At 37.6% G+C, this 17,970-nt stretch overlaps 1 protein-coding gene across 1 annotated transcript; it reads left to right on the top strand.

The window, feature by feature from the left end:
- The first annotated feature begins 11,979 nt into the window (after positions 1-11,979).
- Positions 11,980-12,399, top strand: LOC145588869 (uncharacterized). Its single transcript, XM_081645464.1, has one exon. The coding sequence runs from the start codon at positions 11,980-11,982 to the stop codon at positions 12,397-12,399; it is 420 nt and encodes a 139-aa protein (XP_081501590.1).
- Positions 12,400-17,970: the final 5,571 nt, after the last annotated feature.

Below are 17,970 nucleotides of genomic sequence, written 5' to 3'. Positions count from 1 at the left end.
AGCGTTGCTGATTGCGTGCTTTTGTGTGTCTTTCTTTGGTTATGGCATTTGCCTTTCAATGACCCTGTTATGATCCATTTTTTACACTTGTAATATTGGGGAGCAGATTAATCACAGGTATTTGCATAAAGTGGGATTTACATCAAGTGATGGGTAATTGAGTGGAGAGTTGGTTCTACTTATAATTTATTTCTCGCATAAACATTAAACTTTCTTAAACTATGCCTTGATTTATATACTACTTTGTTAATTGGGTTTTAAATAAGGGCCTCGATGGTTCCAACTTGTAAGATTTATTTTGGTTTTTAATTATTGGTTTGAAAATTTAATTTAATTGAACTAGTTTTCCGCTGCTAAATTCTGAAATAGCCTTAATGTTTGAACACGTGGCGGTAGGACATCAGTAGTTCTCTCGGATTTTGTTCAAGGTATTTACAGGTTTAAAGAGAGAATTATTGGGGTGTTACATGAATAAGGTGGCTGTGGATTATTTTAAGAGTTAATTTACATCTTCTCTGCCCGAAAATTTTGATGATGCTCTTGTTGGCATAGAAAACAGAGTGACGACCTCGATGGATGAGATTATGTGTGCCGAGTATGTTGATGGTGAAGTTCTTCAAGCTCTGAAACAAATGCATCCATTGAAATCCCCAGGCCCTGGTGGTATGTGTCCTCTATTTTTTCAAACTTATTGGCATATTGTGGAGCCTGCTGTGACTGCTTTGGTAATTGGAGTCTTACAGGATGAGATAATTATTCCTAAGTGAATTAATGAAACTTTTATTGTTCTTATTCCAAAGAAGAAGGACTCGGATAACATGTCAGAGTTCCGTCCTATTAGTTTGTGCAATGTGGTGTATAAGCTTGTATCTAAAGTTCTAGCTAACAGATTAAAATTGTTTTTGTCCGAAATTACTTCTAATAATCAGAGTGCTTTTACTCCTGGAAGGTTGATTACATATAATATTTTGGATGCTTTTGAGGTTTTTCACTACATGAAAAATTCTAGCAGTGAGACGGGATCGTTAGCTCTGAATTTGGACATAGAAAAAGCATATGATAGGGTGGAGTGGACGTTTTTCAGAGCTATAATGGAAAATTTTGGTTCTGCAAAGTGCTGGATTGACAGGGTTATGCATTGTGTTTCTTCATTGTCGTTCTCTGTTTTGATAAATGAAGCACCTTCGGGGGAGTTTACTCCGGCTAGGGGTTTACTTCAAGGTGATCCATTATCCCCCTATTTGTTTATTCAGTGTGCGAAGGCACCGTCGGGGTTGATAAATAAAGAAGTAGAGAGAGGTGGGCTTCATGGAGTGAGAGTGGCTGCTACGACTCCTTCTATATCTCATTTACTATTTGTAGATGACAATATCATTTTTCGAAAGCATCTTTGGAAGAGGTTGGTAATATTCAAAAGGTGATCCATATTTACGAGAATGCGTCGGGTCAAATGTTGAATTTGGATAAAACTACGGTGTCCTTTAGCAAAGGGGTTCCGGAGTCTAGAAGAGTAGAGTTAGTTGAGTTCTTAGGAGTGAAAATGGTGGACATTCATGATAAGTATTTGGGGCTTCCAACGGTGGTGGGGAGATCTAAAAGAGTGATTATGAAGGGTGTTATCGTGTTAGAGAGAAATTATGGAAGCGATTGCAGGGACAGAAGGGTTTTTTTTTTTAATAATATCTAAAGCCGGTCGGGAAGTCTTGATTAAGGCAGTGGCCCAATCTATTCTGATCTATGCGATGAGTGTGTTTAAATTACCTTCTTCATTTTGTGATGAACTGTGTTCTTTGGGTAAATGGAAAATTCACTGGTTGGCATGGAAGAAGCTCTGTGAGCCAAAAGCTGCTGGTGGACTGGGTTTTAGAGATTTTAAATATTTTAATGCAGCTTTGTTGGGTAAACATGCATGGAGACTTTTGCTGGTACCGGATAGCCTGATAGCAAAAATGTTGAAAGCTCGATATTATGTGGATGGGGATTATCTATCATCAGAGTTGGGGAATAATCCAAGTTATACGCGGCGAGGAATTTGGGGTGATAAATGGACGTTGCAAAAGCGGTTGAGAGTGAGGATCGTGGATGGTCTTAAAACTTTGGTTTGGAGCAGCCCATGGATACTAGGAACTCATACCATAAAAGTCATTTTTCCTCGTTGTAATGCCAGTGAAGATTTAATGGTATGCGATTGATTCATCTTCCCACTGCAACTTGGAACTACTCTCTAATCAAAAAGCTTTTCTTGCCTTTTGAGAGGGAAATAATTCTAAGAATCCCTCTTAGCATTCGGTTGCTGGAAGACTCTTGGTGTTGGAATTTAGAAAAGAATGGTGAATTTTCTGTTCGCTCAGCTTATTGATCGTGCTATATTTAGGGAATATGCTAATGAGAATGTAGCGTCGTCTTTGGAAAGATCAATTTTTTGGGGTAAAATCTGGAGTGCTAATACTTTACCAAGGGTAAAGATTTTTTTTTTCTGGAGGGCCTGTAATGGTGTTTTACCTACGATTCAAGGAATGAAAAAAAGGAGTGTGGGAATTGATGCAGTGTGTGGGATTTGTGGGGTGGAAGACGAGGCAGTGCTACATTGTCACAGGGGATGCGTGATAGCCAAGCTTATCTGGGACGAGTGTGTTATGGGGAATAAGATTAGTGGGTCCTTTCATGATTTTAATGAGGTGACCTGGGCATGTTTTGAAAGGTTTCCAAGAGATGAGCATGGTTTTTTTATGACGGTTTGTTAGGTTATTTGGCAGGCCAGAAATAAATGGATCTTTCAAGGTGAGAATGTCATCCTAAGAAGCCCCTAGAGTATGTGACAAAGCTCATGAGTGAATTAGCGGTGGAGGGTGTGGAGGTGGGGTTTGTGTAGAGAACCAGACGCAAGAGGTGAAAAGCTCCTACTGTAGGGTGCTATAAGCTGAATCTAGATAGGGGTATAGACGAGGGGATAGGTTGTTCTGCTGGAGCTGTTATTATGGGGGCTAATGGTGAAGCTCAGCTTGCTGCAACTTGGAAGGTGGAAGACTACTGGCACCCAATGTTAGTGAAGCAAAAGCAGTACTTTTGGATTACAAGTGGTTGTAGAATTTGGCTATCGAAAGCTAGTAGTTGAGAGTGATTGTCTTGGTTTGGTGAATGCAATTCAATTGCAAGAGAGAGGAGGAAATGATTTCTTCTTAGCGCTTGATGATATTTATCATATATGTACGTAGTTTCTTTGAGTCTGTTGCTTAAAATTATGTTATTAGAGAAGGAAAGAGGGTAGCTCACGAACTTGCGCACTATGTACCGTGGGTAGCTGATAGGAAAGTGTGGTTGTCTGACTTTCCTTCTTGTATTGCACCATCATTGATTTCAAATAAGTCTATTAATGAAAGTTAGTTGCCGTTGAGGCTTCTTTTTTAAAAAAGAAAAAAATAAAAAAAAATAAATAATTGCTCACTATAAGAAAATAGTATGCAAGTTTGATCATCAAATTTGATTTACACAAACTTATATGGACCAATAGATGCAAACAACATATTCAATACATGTACAATATGTGTACAATATATGTACAAAAATAATATAATTTTAAAATATGTACTATTTTGGATTGGTAGTAGATAAATTCTGAGTTATGAAATAAATAATATTATGATTCGAGTGTAAAAATTTAAGTTCGCAATAAAATAAAATAAAATATTATTTTTTTTTAATTAAGTTGTAATAGTATCTATGTTAGATTAAATTTTATTTTTTTATTTATTTGAACCCACTTGAAAAAGCTGTAGGATCTATCACTTGACACAATATTTTTATCACACATATTTTGTAACTCTTACAAAAATTATAGGGGTCGGACTCCTATGATCCCTAATGAAGATCCTCCCCGCACATTATTATCATCAAGCGCCGACCTAGTTAATGGACAAGGTTGTTTCATTATATGATTTTTGTTATATATATATATATATATATATATATATATATATATATATATATATATATATATATATATATATAATTATAATAGTTACAATTTCTAATTATGTAGCCCTTTAATAATCTTCCCTACTTTAATATTGTGTTCCAAATAAATAGATCATGCTGAAGTTTTATTATTTATTTGAAAATTTTGTATGTAGCCCTTCAATAATCTTCCCTATTTTAATATTGTGTTCCAAATAAATAGATTATGCTGAAGTTTTATTATTTATTTGAAAATTTTATACGCCTCCCAGGTTGGACTTATTCATCCTGGTGTATGTGTATTTCCTAGAAGTCCAGCATATGGGCTCAGAATAGGATCTGTGTGTGCCATTCTGGCCGCGCAAATCCTAGTCCATATTGGTGGCGTCCGTATTTGTCGTTGTGGCCCAGCACCCTACTCGTCTACTTCCTACTAGACAATTTCCATCATTAGCCTCGCCACCTCATGGTACGTATTTCAATATCTTATTTGGCCAAAAAATAAAGAACATATTAATTAAATTTCTAAGAGGCAGTCCTTGCCTTTATTTATTTATTTATTTTTTACTTTTTAAAAACAATTTTACTTCTTCAATTTTAATAATTTTCCTTTGTTTAACAAAACATAATTAATAACCTTTTTTTGTCAGTTAATTTTTTTTTTGTTGCATTTGTCATACTATGTTAGTGTGTTGCCCTCAACGACCATCACGATGTTTAAACTCACAATTTTTACCGGTGCTATGTCGTGCGCTCCGGATGGTTTGCATGAGGAGCTGTGCTATGCCTAGTTAGTACCATCCCCAATATCTTGTACTGTCTAAGCTTGTTACGCAAAAGCTCATCTCTTGTGTTTGCGGAAGGCGACAATTAAATTAAGTCATTTTGTATTTTTTTTTCTTTTTTTAGATATTTTGAATTTGAATAAATGTGTACGATCGGTAAATTAAGGTACTTGTATGTATTTTAATTTTTTTTAGGAAAACTCTTATGTATTTTCATTATAACACACTATAATGTTGGATAAAGCTACGGTGTCCTTTAGCAAAGGGGTTCCGGAGTCGAGAAGAGTAGAGTTAGTAGAGTTCTTAGGAGTGAAAAGGGTGGACATTGATGATAAGTATTTGAGTGGGTTTAAATTAACTTTTGCATTTTGTGATGAATTTCTTTGGTATCGTATTTTTGGTGGGGTCAAAAGAAAGGGGAACGGAAAATTCACCAGTTGGCATGGAAGAAGCTCTGTGAGCTAAAGCTGCTGGTGGACAGGTGTAGGGAATATTTCAAGCATCCCAAACTTGAGCCCTACTGTGATCATACACTTAAGCACGGTGGCGTCCAAAGGGAAGGAAGCTAGAGCAAAAGAGTCGCCAACAAGTTTTAGGAACTTGTAAACCGTTCGCAGGGTGAAGGTTACACCCCTTAACGATCCATGAGATCGTCAACTCCAATAGGTCTGGAACCAAGACTGGAAGTTCGGGGATGAAGGTACAAATCCAACCTAAAAGAGATTGAACCTGCCCTAATAATAGGCCTCTACTTTATTCTTTTCGTATTCATGTGCGCTTTCTGACTAACATGCAATCAATAGGTTAACCCTAAACCTGTTTATCTATGTTGGTTGAATATTAATGCACAAAAAAACTATTATTGGCGATCACTTGAATTATAATCATATTAACCTAAACAAGATTATTAATTGTCTTATTAAGCGTGATTACTAGTACCAATTCCCTTTAAACCTGCAAGAGAGGGTGTGATCAAGCAACAACAATAATAAAATATACAAGCAACATAATAATAATAAAAATAATAATCATTATAACAATAATCATTATAACAATCATAATAATCATAATTATCATAATCATGTTAAAGCATAATATTTATAGCAAGATCCTAGGCATGATACTAACAAGATTAATAACAAACCCTAGCATGTCACTAAACAATAAAGATCAAAGCTTTAGCCCTAACATGATACTAACATGCTATTAGGAAAGAAAATAGGAAGCATCCTAGAAATGATAATTGATATAAGCAAATCACCCTAAATATCATACTAAGGAAAGCATCCTAACATGATACTAGGAACCAAAATAATAATCTTAACATGATTTCTATATCATAAGATTAATTAAACAATTAAAGTACTTACTTGGATGCCTCGTATCTCTTTCTAATAACAAAATACACACGTTAGTAACTTCAAGGAAAATAATAAATCAAACAATTAAATTAAATAATGGAAATAGAGATTTGGGACCAAACCCTCAGAGATATCAAACCTTTCACGTCTAGGGCGAAGGCAACTTCGAATTGGGCTAGGTGTGTCTAGATCTTGTGAATGCGGAATTTTGTTTGTGAAAAGTTGGTTTAGAAAGAGAGAGAGAGAGAGAGAGAGAGAGAGAGAGAGAGAATATCAAGAAATTCTTGATGAGAGTTGGTAATTAAAAACGGAGGTTTAAGGAGGCTATTTATAACGAAAATCAGCCGGAATATGATAAAAAAGAATCAGAGTTTCAAGAAGAATAAAACACGACGCTGTCGGTGCACAAGCCTCTGTTGCCGCGCGACAGGCCTATCGCAGGCGACAACCTGTGGTGCGGCGCTGCAGGCAGTTTTTTTCACATGTTTTCATATTTTTGATAAAATTAAGCGTACGAGGGGTAAAAATGTAATTTCATTTAAAACACTTCTTTTATTCTAAATAAAACTCATAAAACTCAATTATCAATGCTAATCACATTAGGATTCAAAATAACCTTATAGAAGATTCTAGAAGACTATAATCAATCCTAATTGCATTAGGAATGATAAATCATAATAGGCCCTCCTCTAGATCATTGGGCCGCATATAAAGGTCAAACCGGGCCCAGTTTAGTAATTTGGCCATAACTTCCTCATTATTCATCGGAATTGGGCTTATAATATATCATTGAAAAGCTATTTTCGAGCCCAATCCAACTACACTATTATTGGACCCTTGCCATGGACCAAACTAAACTGGATTGGCTATTTTCATAAGATAGGTTTTCGAAAACAGAGAGAAAGAAGAGAAATAAAAACCAACCGCAATACTAGACTTTCCACACTTTCACTTCATTCAATTATAATTCGACGTGAAAAGTATTCATCACCGGGTTTGGTTTTGGGGAGACACAATTGGGTGTCTACAGAAGCCCCCACTTTGACTGAGTTTGGAAAAACGCAAGTTTTGAAAACCAAAGTCAAAGTAGCGATAGGGACGGAGAATGATTCAGAATGTTCTGCGATCCTAAATCATTCTTGTAACGCCGATACCTGCAAACTAGCGTTAGTTAAAACAAATAAAAGAGTTAAGAAACGCGTATCTTGCACCGTCGAGCACACGTCTCTGGAGTAACCGATTTGTTGTGACGATCTTCCTCAAGCTAGGGGATACCGCCTGAAGACTGCTACGCTTGTAACTGCCCCCAATCTCTGCTGTGATAGTCTTCTGCAAGCCAGAGAATCCTATCGAAGACTGCTTCGCTTGAAACGATCTTCATTGCTTTGTGACCATCTTCCGCAAGCCAGGGAACATGACCGAAGGTTGCTTCGCTTGAAGCGATCCTCAGTTGTTTTGTGACCATCTTCCGCAAGCCAGGGAACATGATCGAAGATTGCGTTGCTGAAGCCATCCTCAGTTTTTTGTGATAATATTCCAAAGAAAATTACCGAAGATCAACGCCTGTCAATCCTTAATATGCTTGAATTTTGCTGTTGATGCTTTGGGTGATGACAATCCTCTTTTCTTCAGGAACGGTTGTCAACATGACTCTTGTATGATGTATGACAATCCGATTTAGGGAAAGTTGTCAATGCCACGTAACAATCCATCCTTGGAAATGTTGCTACGATGAAGCGACAATCCGTATCTCGGAAAATTTGCCAAAATCCAATTTTGGGAAAAGTTGCCAATGCTTCGTAACAATCTGTCATAAGAAATTTGCTACGATCGACAATCCACATCTTGGAATATAACTCTTGAAAGCAATCCACCTTGGAAATTTGCCAACGCTATGCGATAATCCTTTTAGGAAAATATTGCCATTATTTGACAATCCGCGTCTTGGAACATTTGCAAAAAAGAGTCGACCGACAATCCACTTCGGGAAAATTTGCCACTTACTGAAATGAATGACAATCCACGTTGAGGAACCTTTGCCGAAATTTATGATGAGTAGAGACCTACGATAATTCTTTGGGAAATTTTGCCATAGGGAACTATGTGTATGACAATCCAATCTCAGAAATATTGCCAAGGATTTGATGAATATATGACAATCCGAACTTGGAAAAACTTGCCAAATAGAGAAGGAGCACGACAATCCATGCTTGGAAACATTTCCAGTTTGAGATGACAATCCAATCTTGGAAAATTTTTCATTTGAAGAATGATGCTCGACAATTCACTCTTGGAAATATTGTCGTTTTGGTGATGTGCTTCTTGATGAACCATTACTTCAGTGCTTGCGATGAGCCAATACTTAGGCGCTTTAAGCTAAGTGAGACGATCATTTGTCAGGTCAATCACTTACTGCGATTGTAATCGAGCCGACTACTAATCATGTCAATTTGCTTATAGGGGCTAACTGGCGTACCAAGGAACCCGAAATTGCTGTATGAGGTCCGCATAATCCAATATGGGGCCATGTATCTCATTGCTGCTCCGGCGCACGCTGGAAACCGCTGTCACCGCGTCCTCGCTCTGTCGTCAGGCGACAGCCTTGTCGTTTGACGCTGGAGTCAGGTTTTTATTTGCGGTTTTTCGAAAAAATCCGGGAATGTTCTTGCTCACTGAAATGTACCTGCATTTATATTTTGGACAATAGGACTTTGTTTATCTTTCTTTAGGGTAAACCTAAGACTTAGTGTTGCTTGACTCATTGACTTGACATGACTCAAGGTATAAACTTAACTTAATGATGACTCACTTTGTGTGACTCGTGTGTGCATAGTGTTGACTCATGAAGCTCGATATGTACATGACTCAAAATGCAGAAAAACAAAAATTTCCGTCATTTTTGTGGAGGGTACCGACTTTCTCCCGAAAAAGAAAGACGCAAAAAGGAAGAAGTTTTTGATGGTGCATGTTGAATGAGCTTAGTCAAATGTTGTTTAATACTATCTTTAAAGGTGCAAGGATTAATTCATCCTAGGCTATCTCAATTGTTGACTCAATGATGAAAGTATTTGGGTAACTTAGGCACGGAGGCTAAGCACTTCATACTTTGTGATGCAATGATGAGTGATGAGTGATGTTGATATGACAAAGTATGCTTCAACGTTGTGTTAAGATTTCATGATAAAGGGTTCCTAAGGGAAGGACTATTTGGTCATGTATCTGTGATGTGTGCGACAGTGACATAAATGTATGGAAAGATATTATTTCAAGAAGAGTCAAATGATGGTGACTCTTAGGCTAGGTAAGTTAATAATGTAGGGATCAAGCCCCCAAGTCTAGCTCTAAATGAATAGGGATGAGCATTGGAGATCCTTTGATATGATCATGGTGTGAGTGTGTGAATGTGAATATGAATGCATTTTTATTACGGCCGCACCTCGACGTGAGGTTGCCTACGTATCCGTTAGGAATCAGGCCGAACGTAGCTCTAGCCGAACCTCGCACAAGTGTGTGTATACCTCAAAGAGGTCTTTTAAGGGTTGTAACGTGGTTAGGCTAAAGGTTGAAGAAGAAGGGGATAAAGGCTTAAGACCCTAGATAAGCCCCCAAGGTGTGCAACCTTGCTTTTGAATCTTTGTATTATTATGCTTGAGGTTTCTCACTTTCTCACTTTTTCTTTTTTTTTATTTTTGCTCTCTTTTTTTTTTTTTTTTGCTTTTGCATTTTTTATTTTGAACCTTTTTGATAAGAGTGGGCAATCCCGATCATGCGGTCTATCACTCACTTGGCATTCATGTTTCTCAGGCACGATACCGAGCACTCGATAAGAGACGCAATATGAGACGTGTTCTTATCAAAGACATGTTCATGTCAAAGACATTGGAACACTTGCCCTTTTGTACACTTTTTATATTTTTTTTTGCTATTTTAATTTTTTTTTTGAAATCATCAAGCTTTTGAAATTGCATAAGTTACACACTATCCATCCCAAGGTTAGGTAAATGTGGGTTGAAGAAAAGAAAGTCAATCGTCAGATGAGGCTCAAAGTGGTTTATCAAAAAAGGATTACATATTTGAAGGGTGAAAGGTGATATGATGTGGCTACAAGGGGTTCCTCTAATCACTGGTATACCTTGTGCTTAGTTCGACATTTTTTTTTATTTTTTTTATGCGATGCAATGATCATATGCAAGGAAATAAATGCTCATTTTATTAAAAGGGGAAAAAGAAAAAATCTACAAAGTGAATCTAAGGGAAAATAGAAGGTGCCTATACTAGACTTATTGGGGAAAGGAAGAAATAAAAGAAAAATAGAAAAAGAGGTCACGAAATCTTGTCGTTGAAGCCTGCCTTATATCTTTTGCTTTATCATCACCCAGTCTTCTTGTTAGCTAGAGGCAATGGGATCTTGTTTGCTTCTATGAGATCTTGAATGAGATTTTGAAACCTGTAGCATTCATCAGTGGTTTGACCATTTCCTTGATGGTACTTGCAATAAGAATTGGGATCCCATCTCGAAGATCGCTTTTCTAGCGTTGGATCCTCGGTAGGGCCAATAGGTTTGATTAATCCTCGATCATAGAGACGATCGAAAGCAACATCATAGGTCATTCCAATGGGTGTGAGTTCTCTTTGGGTTTCTTTTTAGATCCTTGATTACCCATGGCTATGACACTATTATGGTCAAAGGTACTAACATTGTTACTAGAGTGACCTTTTTCGGAAGAAGAAGGATTGTCGTTCTTCTTTCCTTTCCAGCCACTGTGGTTACTATTGTTAGTAGCTTTTTGTTTTGCGAGGTCATCTTCGATTTCGATACCGATGTCATAGACGGCCTTGAAAGTATTCAAATTATATTGATATTTTAAATGCTTCGAATACATCTCTTGGAGATTCTTGATAAACATCCTTACAGATTCTTTTTCGGTGGGCACCTCAATCATCTTAGCGGAAGTTTCCCTCCACTTATTAAAGAAAGAAGTAAAACCTTCATTCTCTTTTTGTCTTAGCATCTCAAGTTGTCTATAGTCGGTTTTGACTTGAATATTACACTTATATCTGTCAATGAAAGCGTTTTTTATTCCATCCCAAGTGGAGGTTTTCTCTTTATCAAGAGAAAAGAACCAATGTTGACAAACGGTTTCTAAAGACATTGAGAATAAAGAGTGAAAAATATTCTTATCAATCCCCTTAATGTTCATTATAGTTTCAAAGGCCCTTAAGTGAAAGTAAGGATTGTCCGTTGGCTGTAACTTAGGGATGTCATTGGCATTGAACTTCTACGGAAGAAGCTCTTTGTCCACTGAGACCCCTTGTGAGCTAATGCCCTGGAACTTATAGTCACTAGAGAGCTTGCTCAAGCTTTCTTGCATGAGCTCCATTTGTTTTTGCTTCACAGGGTCATTGATTTGAAGGGTTAAAGCCTTCAACACCTCAGTCACATTAGCCATTTGCTTCTTAAGCTCATTGACTTCTTCTTGACTTGCCATTATCTTCTTAGCTTTTCTTTTTTGACGAATCGGTTTATCAAAAAGTTGAACTTGAAAGAAGGTGTTGTCCTTGATTAATCGCCCTTGTCTCCTTGACCAAGTACTGTGGAAAGGGAAATTAGGGATAAGTTTTTTTTATTTTTATTTATTTTGACTCAAGCTTTGTTCAACATGGAAGAGAATGTGGAAGAGAATGGGAATAGGCTTTCCACACTTTCACTTCATTTGATTATAATTCGATGTGAAAAGTATTCATCACTGGTTTTGGTTTTGGGGAGACACTTTGGGTGTCTACAATTGGGTTTCGGAGATTTTAAATATTTTAATGCATCTTTGTTGGGTAAACAGGCATGGAGACTTTTGATGGTACCGGATAGCTTGATAGCAAAAATGTCGAAAGCTCGATATTATGTGGATTATCTGTCATCCGAGTTGGGGAATGATCCAAGTTATACGTGGCGAGGAATTTGGGGTGTCAAATGGGTTTTGCAAAGGGGGTTGAGAGCAAGGATCGAAGATGATCTTAAAACTTCGGTTTGGAGCAGCCCATGGATACCAGGAACTCATACCAGAAAAGTCATTTCTTCTCGTGGTAATGCCAGGGAAGATTTAATGGTACGCGATTTGATTCATCTTCCCATTGCAACTTGGAACTACTCTCTAATCAAAGAGCTCTTCTTACCTTTTGAGAGGGAAATAATTCTAAGCATCCTTCTTAACATTCGGTTGCTGGATGATTCTTGGTGTTGGGATTTAGAAAAAAATGGTGAATTTTCACTCTGCTTAAGTGATTGTGCTATATTTGGGTAATGTGCTAATGAGAATGTAGCGTCATCTTCGGAAAGATCAAATTTTTGGGGTAAGATCTGGAGTGATAATACTTTACTACTAGATTAGCTCCCGTGCGATGCACGGATATAATGAAAAAAGAGAGCTATATAAAATAATACTCCATTAAAAAAAACATAAATTAATATTCCATTGGATAAATGGTTGTTAAAAGGTTTATTAAAAATTGTGAAACCGTTCAAAAAATAAATAAATAAAAATTGCGAAGAGTTTAATGTATAGTATTCTGTATTAAATTATTTTGTAGTCAATATTTAGTTTTATCCATAAAAAAATGTAAAAGAGAAAAAAAAAGTTTTGGTGGGAAAAAATTGAAAGAGAAGTTGATACGTGTACAATATGGATAAATGAATGATGTCAGCGCTTGCTACTTTAGTATTAGTTATAGAAGGGTAAAGATTTTTTCTAGAGGGCCTGTATATAATATGGTGTTCTACCTATGGTTCAAGGACCGAAAAAACGGGGTGTGGGAATTAATGCAGTGTGTGTAATGGGATTTGTGGGGTGGAAGATGAGATAGTGCTACATTGTCTTAGGGGATGCGTGATAGCCAAGCTTATCTGGGACGAGTGTTCTATGGGGAATGAGATTAATGGGTTCTTTCGTGATTTTAATGAGGTGACCTGGGCATGTTTTGAAAGGTTTCCAAGAGCTGAGCATGGTTTGTTTATGATGGTTTGTTGGTTATTTGGCAGGCCAAAAATAAATGGATCTTTCAAGGTGAGTAATGTGATCCTAAGAAGTTTGTAGAGTATGTGACATTGTGACAAAGCTTATGAGTGAGTATGCAGTGGAGGGTGTGGAGGCGGGGTATGTGCAGGGAACCAGACGCAAGAGGTGGAAAGCTCCTACTGTATGGTGCTATAAGCTGAATGTAGACGGGGGTATAGACGAGGGGATATGTTCTTCTGCTGGGGCTGTTATTATGGGGGCTAATGGTGAAGCTCAGCTTGTTGCAACTTGGAAGGTGGAAGACTGCTGACACCCAATGTTAGTGAAGCAAAAGCAATACTTTTGGATTACAAGTGGTTGTAGAATTTGGCTATCGAAAGCTAGTAGTTGAGAGTGATTGTCTTGGTTTGGTAAATGCAATTCAATCGCAAGAAAGAGGATGAAATGATTTCTTCTTAACGCTTGATGATATTTATCATGTATGTACGTAGTTCTTTGAGTTTGTTGCTTGGAGTTATGTTATTAGAGAATGAAATAGGGTAGTTTACGAACTTGCGCACTATGTACCGTGGGTAGCTGTAAGGAAAGTGTGGTTGTCTAACTTTCCTTCTTGTATTGCACCATTAAATATTTTCGCTCATTTATTAAATGAGCAAAAATTAATGAGCAAATTACCCTGGTGTACCATACACCCGGGTGTATATATAACAAATTCTAAGTTAGTACCATCTCCAGTATCTTGTACTATCTAAGCTTGTAAGCTTGTTACGCAAAAGCTCATATCCTGTGTTGCGCAAGGCGACAATTAAATTAATTCATTGTATATTTTTTTCTTTTCTTAAATATTTTTAATTTAAATAAATGTGTACGATCGATTAAATTAAGGTACTTGTATGTATTTTCATTTTTTTTTAAGGAAAACTCATATGTATTTTCATTATAACACACTATAATGTTGGTTAAGTTTTTTAATATTCCTCGCTCATCAATTCATCAAGGTCTCCTTTTCTGAAAATATTAAGCTACAGACGGTGGTACCATGCTTGGTATATACAAAAAACGTGGAAAGAACATATAGCTATTTAATAAATAACGTATAATTTTTTTTTTAAAGAATATATATCTATTTTGTAAAGAACAATTAAATGTTTTTATTTTTTTTTATATATCTAAAGAACATCTGTAATATTAATAAAGAACATGATAATATTATGTAATAAACATTATTTATATATACCCACTATATTTTAAAGATGAAATTCAAAGAACATTTCTCAATAAGCAACGAACATAATATTACAAATAAAAGTAAATTACACTGACAATCAAAGAACATGGAAATATGTTCTTTTCACTCTTTTTTGGTGAAAAAATGTTCTTTTTACTTTAGGTATGTGTTCATTATAATTTAATAGTATTTTTTTTCACTATAGATGTATGTTCTTTACATTTGTGTAACATGTTCTTTCCGCGAGAAACGTCTGTACAATACATGGTACAGGCGCATGTAGAAACCACACACTACTCCTTTTCTTATTTAATTAATAACATACTCTAAGCTACTCAACCATGCACATTTTAGCCAAATGAATGTTACGGGTAATAATTAGCATGTGATGGATTGTAAGATCTTAATTTCATTCGTTGAAATTATCCATAACACTTAAGAGTCTCAGACCCGTTCGTTTCGTCTAATAATTTACTTATATTTTAGTACTATTAAAACATCATTCGGGTATGCAAAAAACTTAAATTATATTTTAATGCAAGCCTTTTTATTCAGAGTATAAAACAATTTTTTAGAGACGTCAAATAGCACCTAAATATTGCTATCCTTGAAAGTTGAAACTGTTGAAGATAAAGAAAATCCTTATGAGATAATTTCTATGAAATCTTTCTATAATTTCACAATACTAATTAGATATAGATGAAACTTACAAAATATGAGATAATAATAATTGTTGAAATCTATTGTAAACTCATTTATGAGTGGAGAAAGAGGTGAGATAGGGCCTGTTCTGATTGACTGAACTGAGCTGAACTGAACTGAACTTATTGGAGTTGAAATGAACTGAACTGAATATTTTAAGAGAGAAGGAAATTAAGAACTGAACTGAACTGCAAATAATCTAAAGAGAACATGCCCATAGTCCCATTTTATAAGTTAGAGGAGGAGGAGCTACTCCAACTATTTCCTATATTAGTTTTAGTATATGTAGGGAATATTTCAAGCATCCCACACTTGAGCCCCACTGTGATCATACTCTTAAGCATGGTGGCGTCAAAAGGGAAGGAAGTTAGAGAAAAAGAGTCGCCAATAAGTTTTAGGAACTTGTAAACCATTTATAGGGTCCTGAACCATGACTGGATATTCGGCGATGAAGGTACAAATCCAACCTAAAAGAGATTGAACCTTCCCTAAAAATAGGCCTCTACTTTATTCTTCTCATATTCATGTGTGCTTTCCGATCACCATACAATCAATATATTAATCCTAAACCTGTTTAATCTGTGTTGGTTGAATATTAATGCACAAATAAATCTATTATTGGCGATCACTTAAATTAAAATCATATTAGCTTAAATAAAATTATTAATTATCTTATTAAGCGTGATTTCAACTATAAATTCCCTTTAAATCTGCAAGAGAGGGCGTGATCAAGCAATAACAATAATATCAAGTAACATGATATCTGTTTTGGGTAAAATTACCCAAGACATGTGGCCCTATCAGAAGCTGACACGTATCAGCCTCCCGGGGGTCCAAATGGATCTCTCACCTAATGACACGTGCCACTCCAAAGAAATGGGAGAAAAGGCTGCCTTTCTGGCCCAAATCTCGAGAAAGTCGTATTACGGCGCAACCTACCAAATTAGGTCAGAATGACCTAAGAAAGGGCATTTTTCCCAATGACCCTATAAATAGGGAAATTTCCCCCATTTATGGGGCAGATACATTTATTACAAAAACCCTACATTCTCTTACATCAGAGAAAATACCAGATCTCAAAATCCGAGAAGATCTCACTCTACTTTTCCGCACCTTTTCGTATTCTCAAACACGTTCTAACTTGATCGTCAGAGGCGGAGCTCCAACCACCCGGAGTCTCCGTTATTTTGCAGGTACAGGCGCCATCGGATCATTCTTCGAGCTGTAACTCTCCCGAGGGACAAAAACACCCAAAACATTTGGCGCCATCTGTGGGGAGAGTACCTCAAAGATGGTTCAAGAGTCTGTACCACCGCCAGACCCTAGCCGTCCTATGGTTGATGGGGAGGTCTTTACAGACCATGAAGACGACCACGATGTGGATGTCGAAACGTATGTGGCCACAGATGGGTCACTCAGTACTAAACACATCCGTTCCAGAGATAAGCTGGAACGAGTAAATAATGAAGCTGGTCCCAGCAAGTCTGCTGAACCACCGCCTGGTAATTCCAAGGCAGCAGTAGGTCAGGCTCTAGTAACGCGAGACGAACTCATGAAATTCATGACAAGTTTCAAGGGTGAGATCAAGAACCTGATCAACAAGAGGACGAATGGCTCTAGCAAGGGTCAGTCGGCCAAAAAATCTCCTCAAGCTGCGAAGAGGAAATTAGTCAGAGACAGGCAGCCTACTCCACATCCAAAGGAGAAGACTACGCCTGCCATTGACTGGACAAAGATCCTTCTGCCCCAGACGGGCACAAGGAAGGTTATCCGAGCTGTTCAGCCGGATGGCAGCAAGAAAACCTTCACCAATGCTCGACATGTCATCGAGCAAAATCGGAATCAGCAACTGTCTGAGTCAGCTTCTACGTCGAGCTTTCTAGACAGTTTCAAAAATACATCCGCAAGGAATACTCAGTCCTTGCATGAGAGCCACACAAGCGGCAAGTCCGTCCATTCTAGCCCTCAGATGATTGGGAATGCCCCGTACGTGCCCCAGATGGCATACGGGCAGTACTCCCCTCACTTCATGCAGCCGACCTTCTTTGGGGACAGGTGGCATATAATGTCCAACCTTTGGACTGGCAGCTCCGTTTGCTCAAACTTGGTGAACAGGCCTCTGTGTTCTCCAAGGAGATAACCGAGGCGACACAGCCGACCAAGGTTAAGAATGTGTTGGTTGGTGCCTACGATGGTACCACCAACCCTTAAGACCACCTCATGGCCTACACCAACCTTATGCACATGCAGGGGTTGGAGGATGCTATGTGGTGCCGATGTTTCCCAGCTACCTTGAAGGACATAGCCTAACAATGGTTCGGCAACCTGCCAGCTGGATGTATTGATAACTTCAAGAGGTTTGCCTTCTTGTTTGCTTCAAACTTCTCGATGAACATCCCTGCCAAGAAAACAAGTCTCGACTTGAGCATTATTCGGCAGGGGGAGAGAGAGGGACTCCGTTCCTACGTCAGGCGGTTCAATCTGGTGAGAATCCAGATTCAAGGACCGTCTGACAAAGTTGCCTATACAGACTTATTTAAGGGTTTGAAGGACGGGTCAACTTTTAAGTTTGACCTTGTCAGGAAGAGGGTTTTCACCCTTCAAGAGGCGTTGATAGAGGCAGAGAGCTTCATATAAGCGACCGACCTCTGCACGTCCAGCAATCAGTCAGACTCCAAGAATTCTGACAAACAAAAGGAGATCCGGTCTGCTCATCCGGCTCCCAAGGCTGATAAGAGCAAAAAGAGAAAAGAAGTTTGGGTGGTTGAAGATTCTGATCAACCGTCCCAGAAGAAAAAGAAGGAATTCAAACCGTACGTCCCAAGGTACAAATTTAATAAAGACTGCTACTTTATCCTCATGGAGATAAGGAACCAGGTGACTAGTGAGAAACCCGCATCCATGAAAGGTTTCGCCAAGAATCGGAACAA

This window comes from Chenopodium album, chromosome 17 (assembly GCF_948465745.1).
Source record: "Chenopodium album chromosome 17, dcCheAlbu1.1, whole genome shotgun sequence".
Lineage (NCBI taxonomy): Eukaryota > Viridiplantae > Streptophyta > Magnoliopsida > Caryophyllales > Amaranthaceae > Chenopodium > Chenopodium album.
The sequence above is the reverse complement of the archived record's forward strand: the minus strand, read 5'-3'. Positions and strand labels throughout refer to the sequence as shown.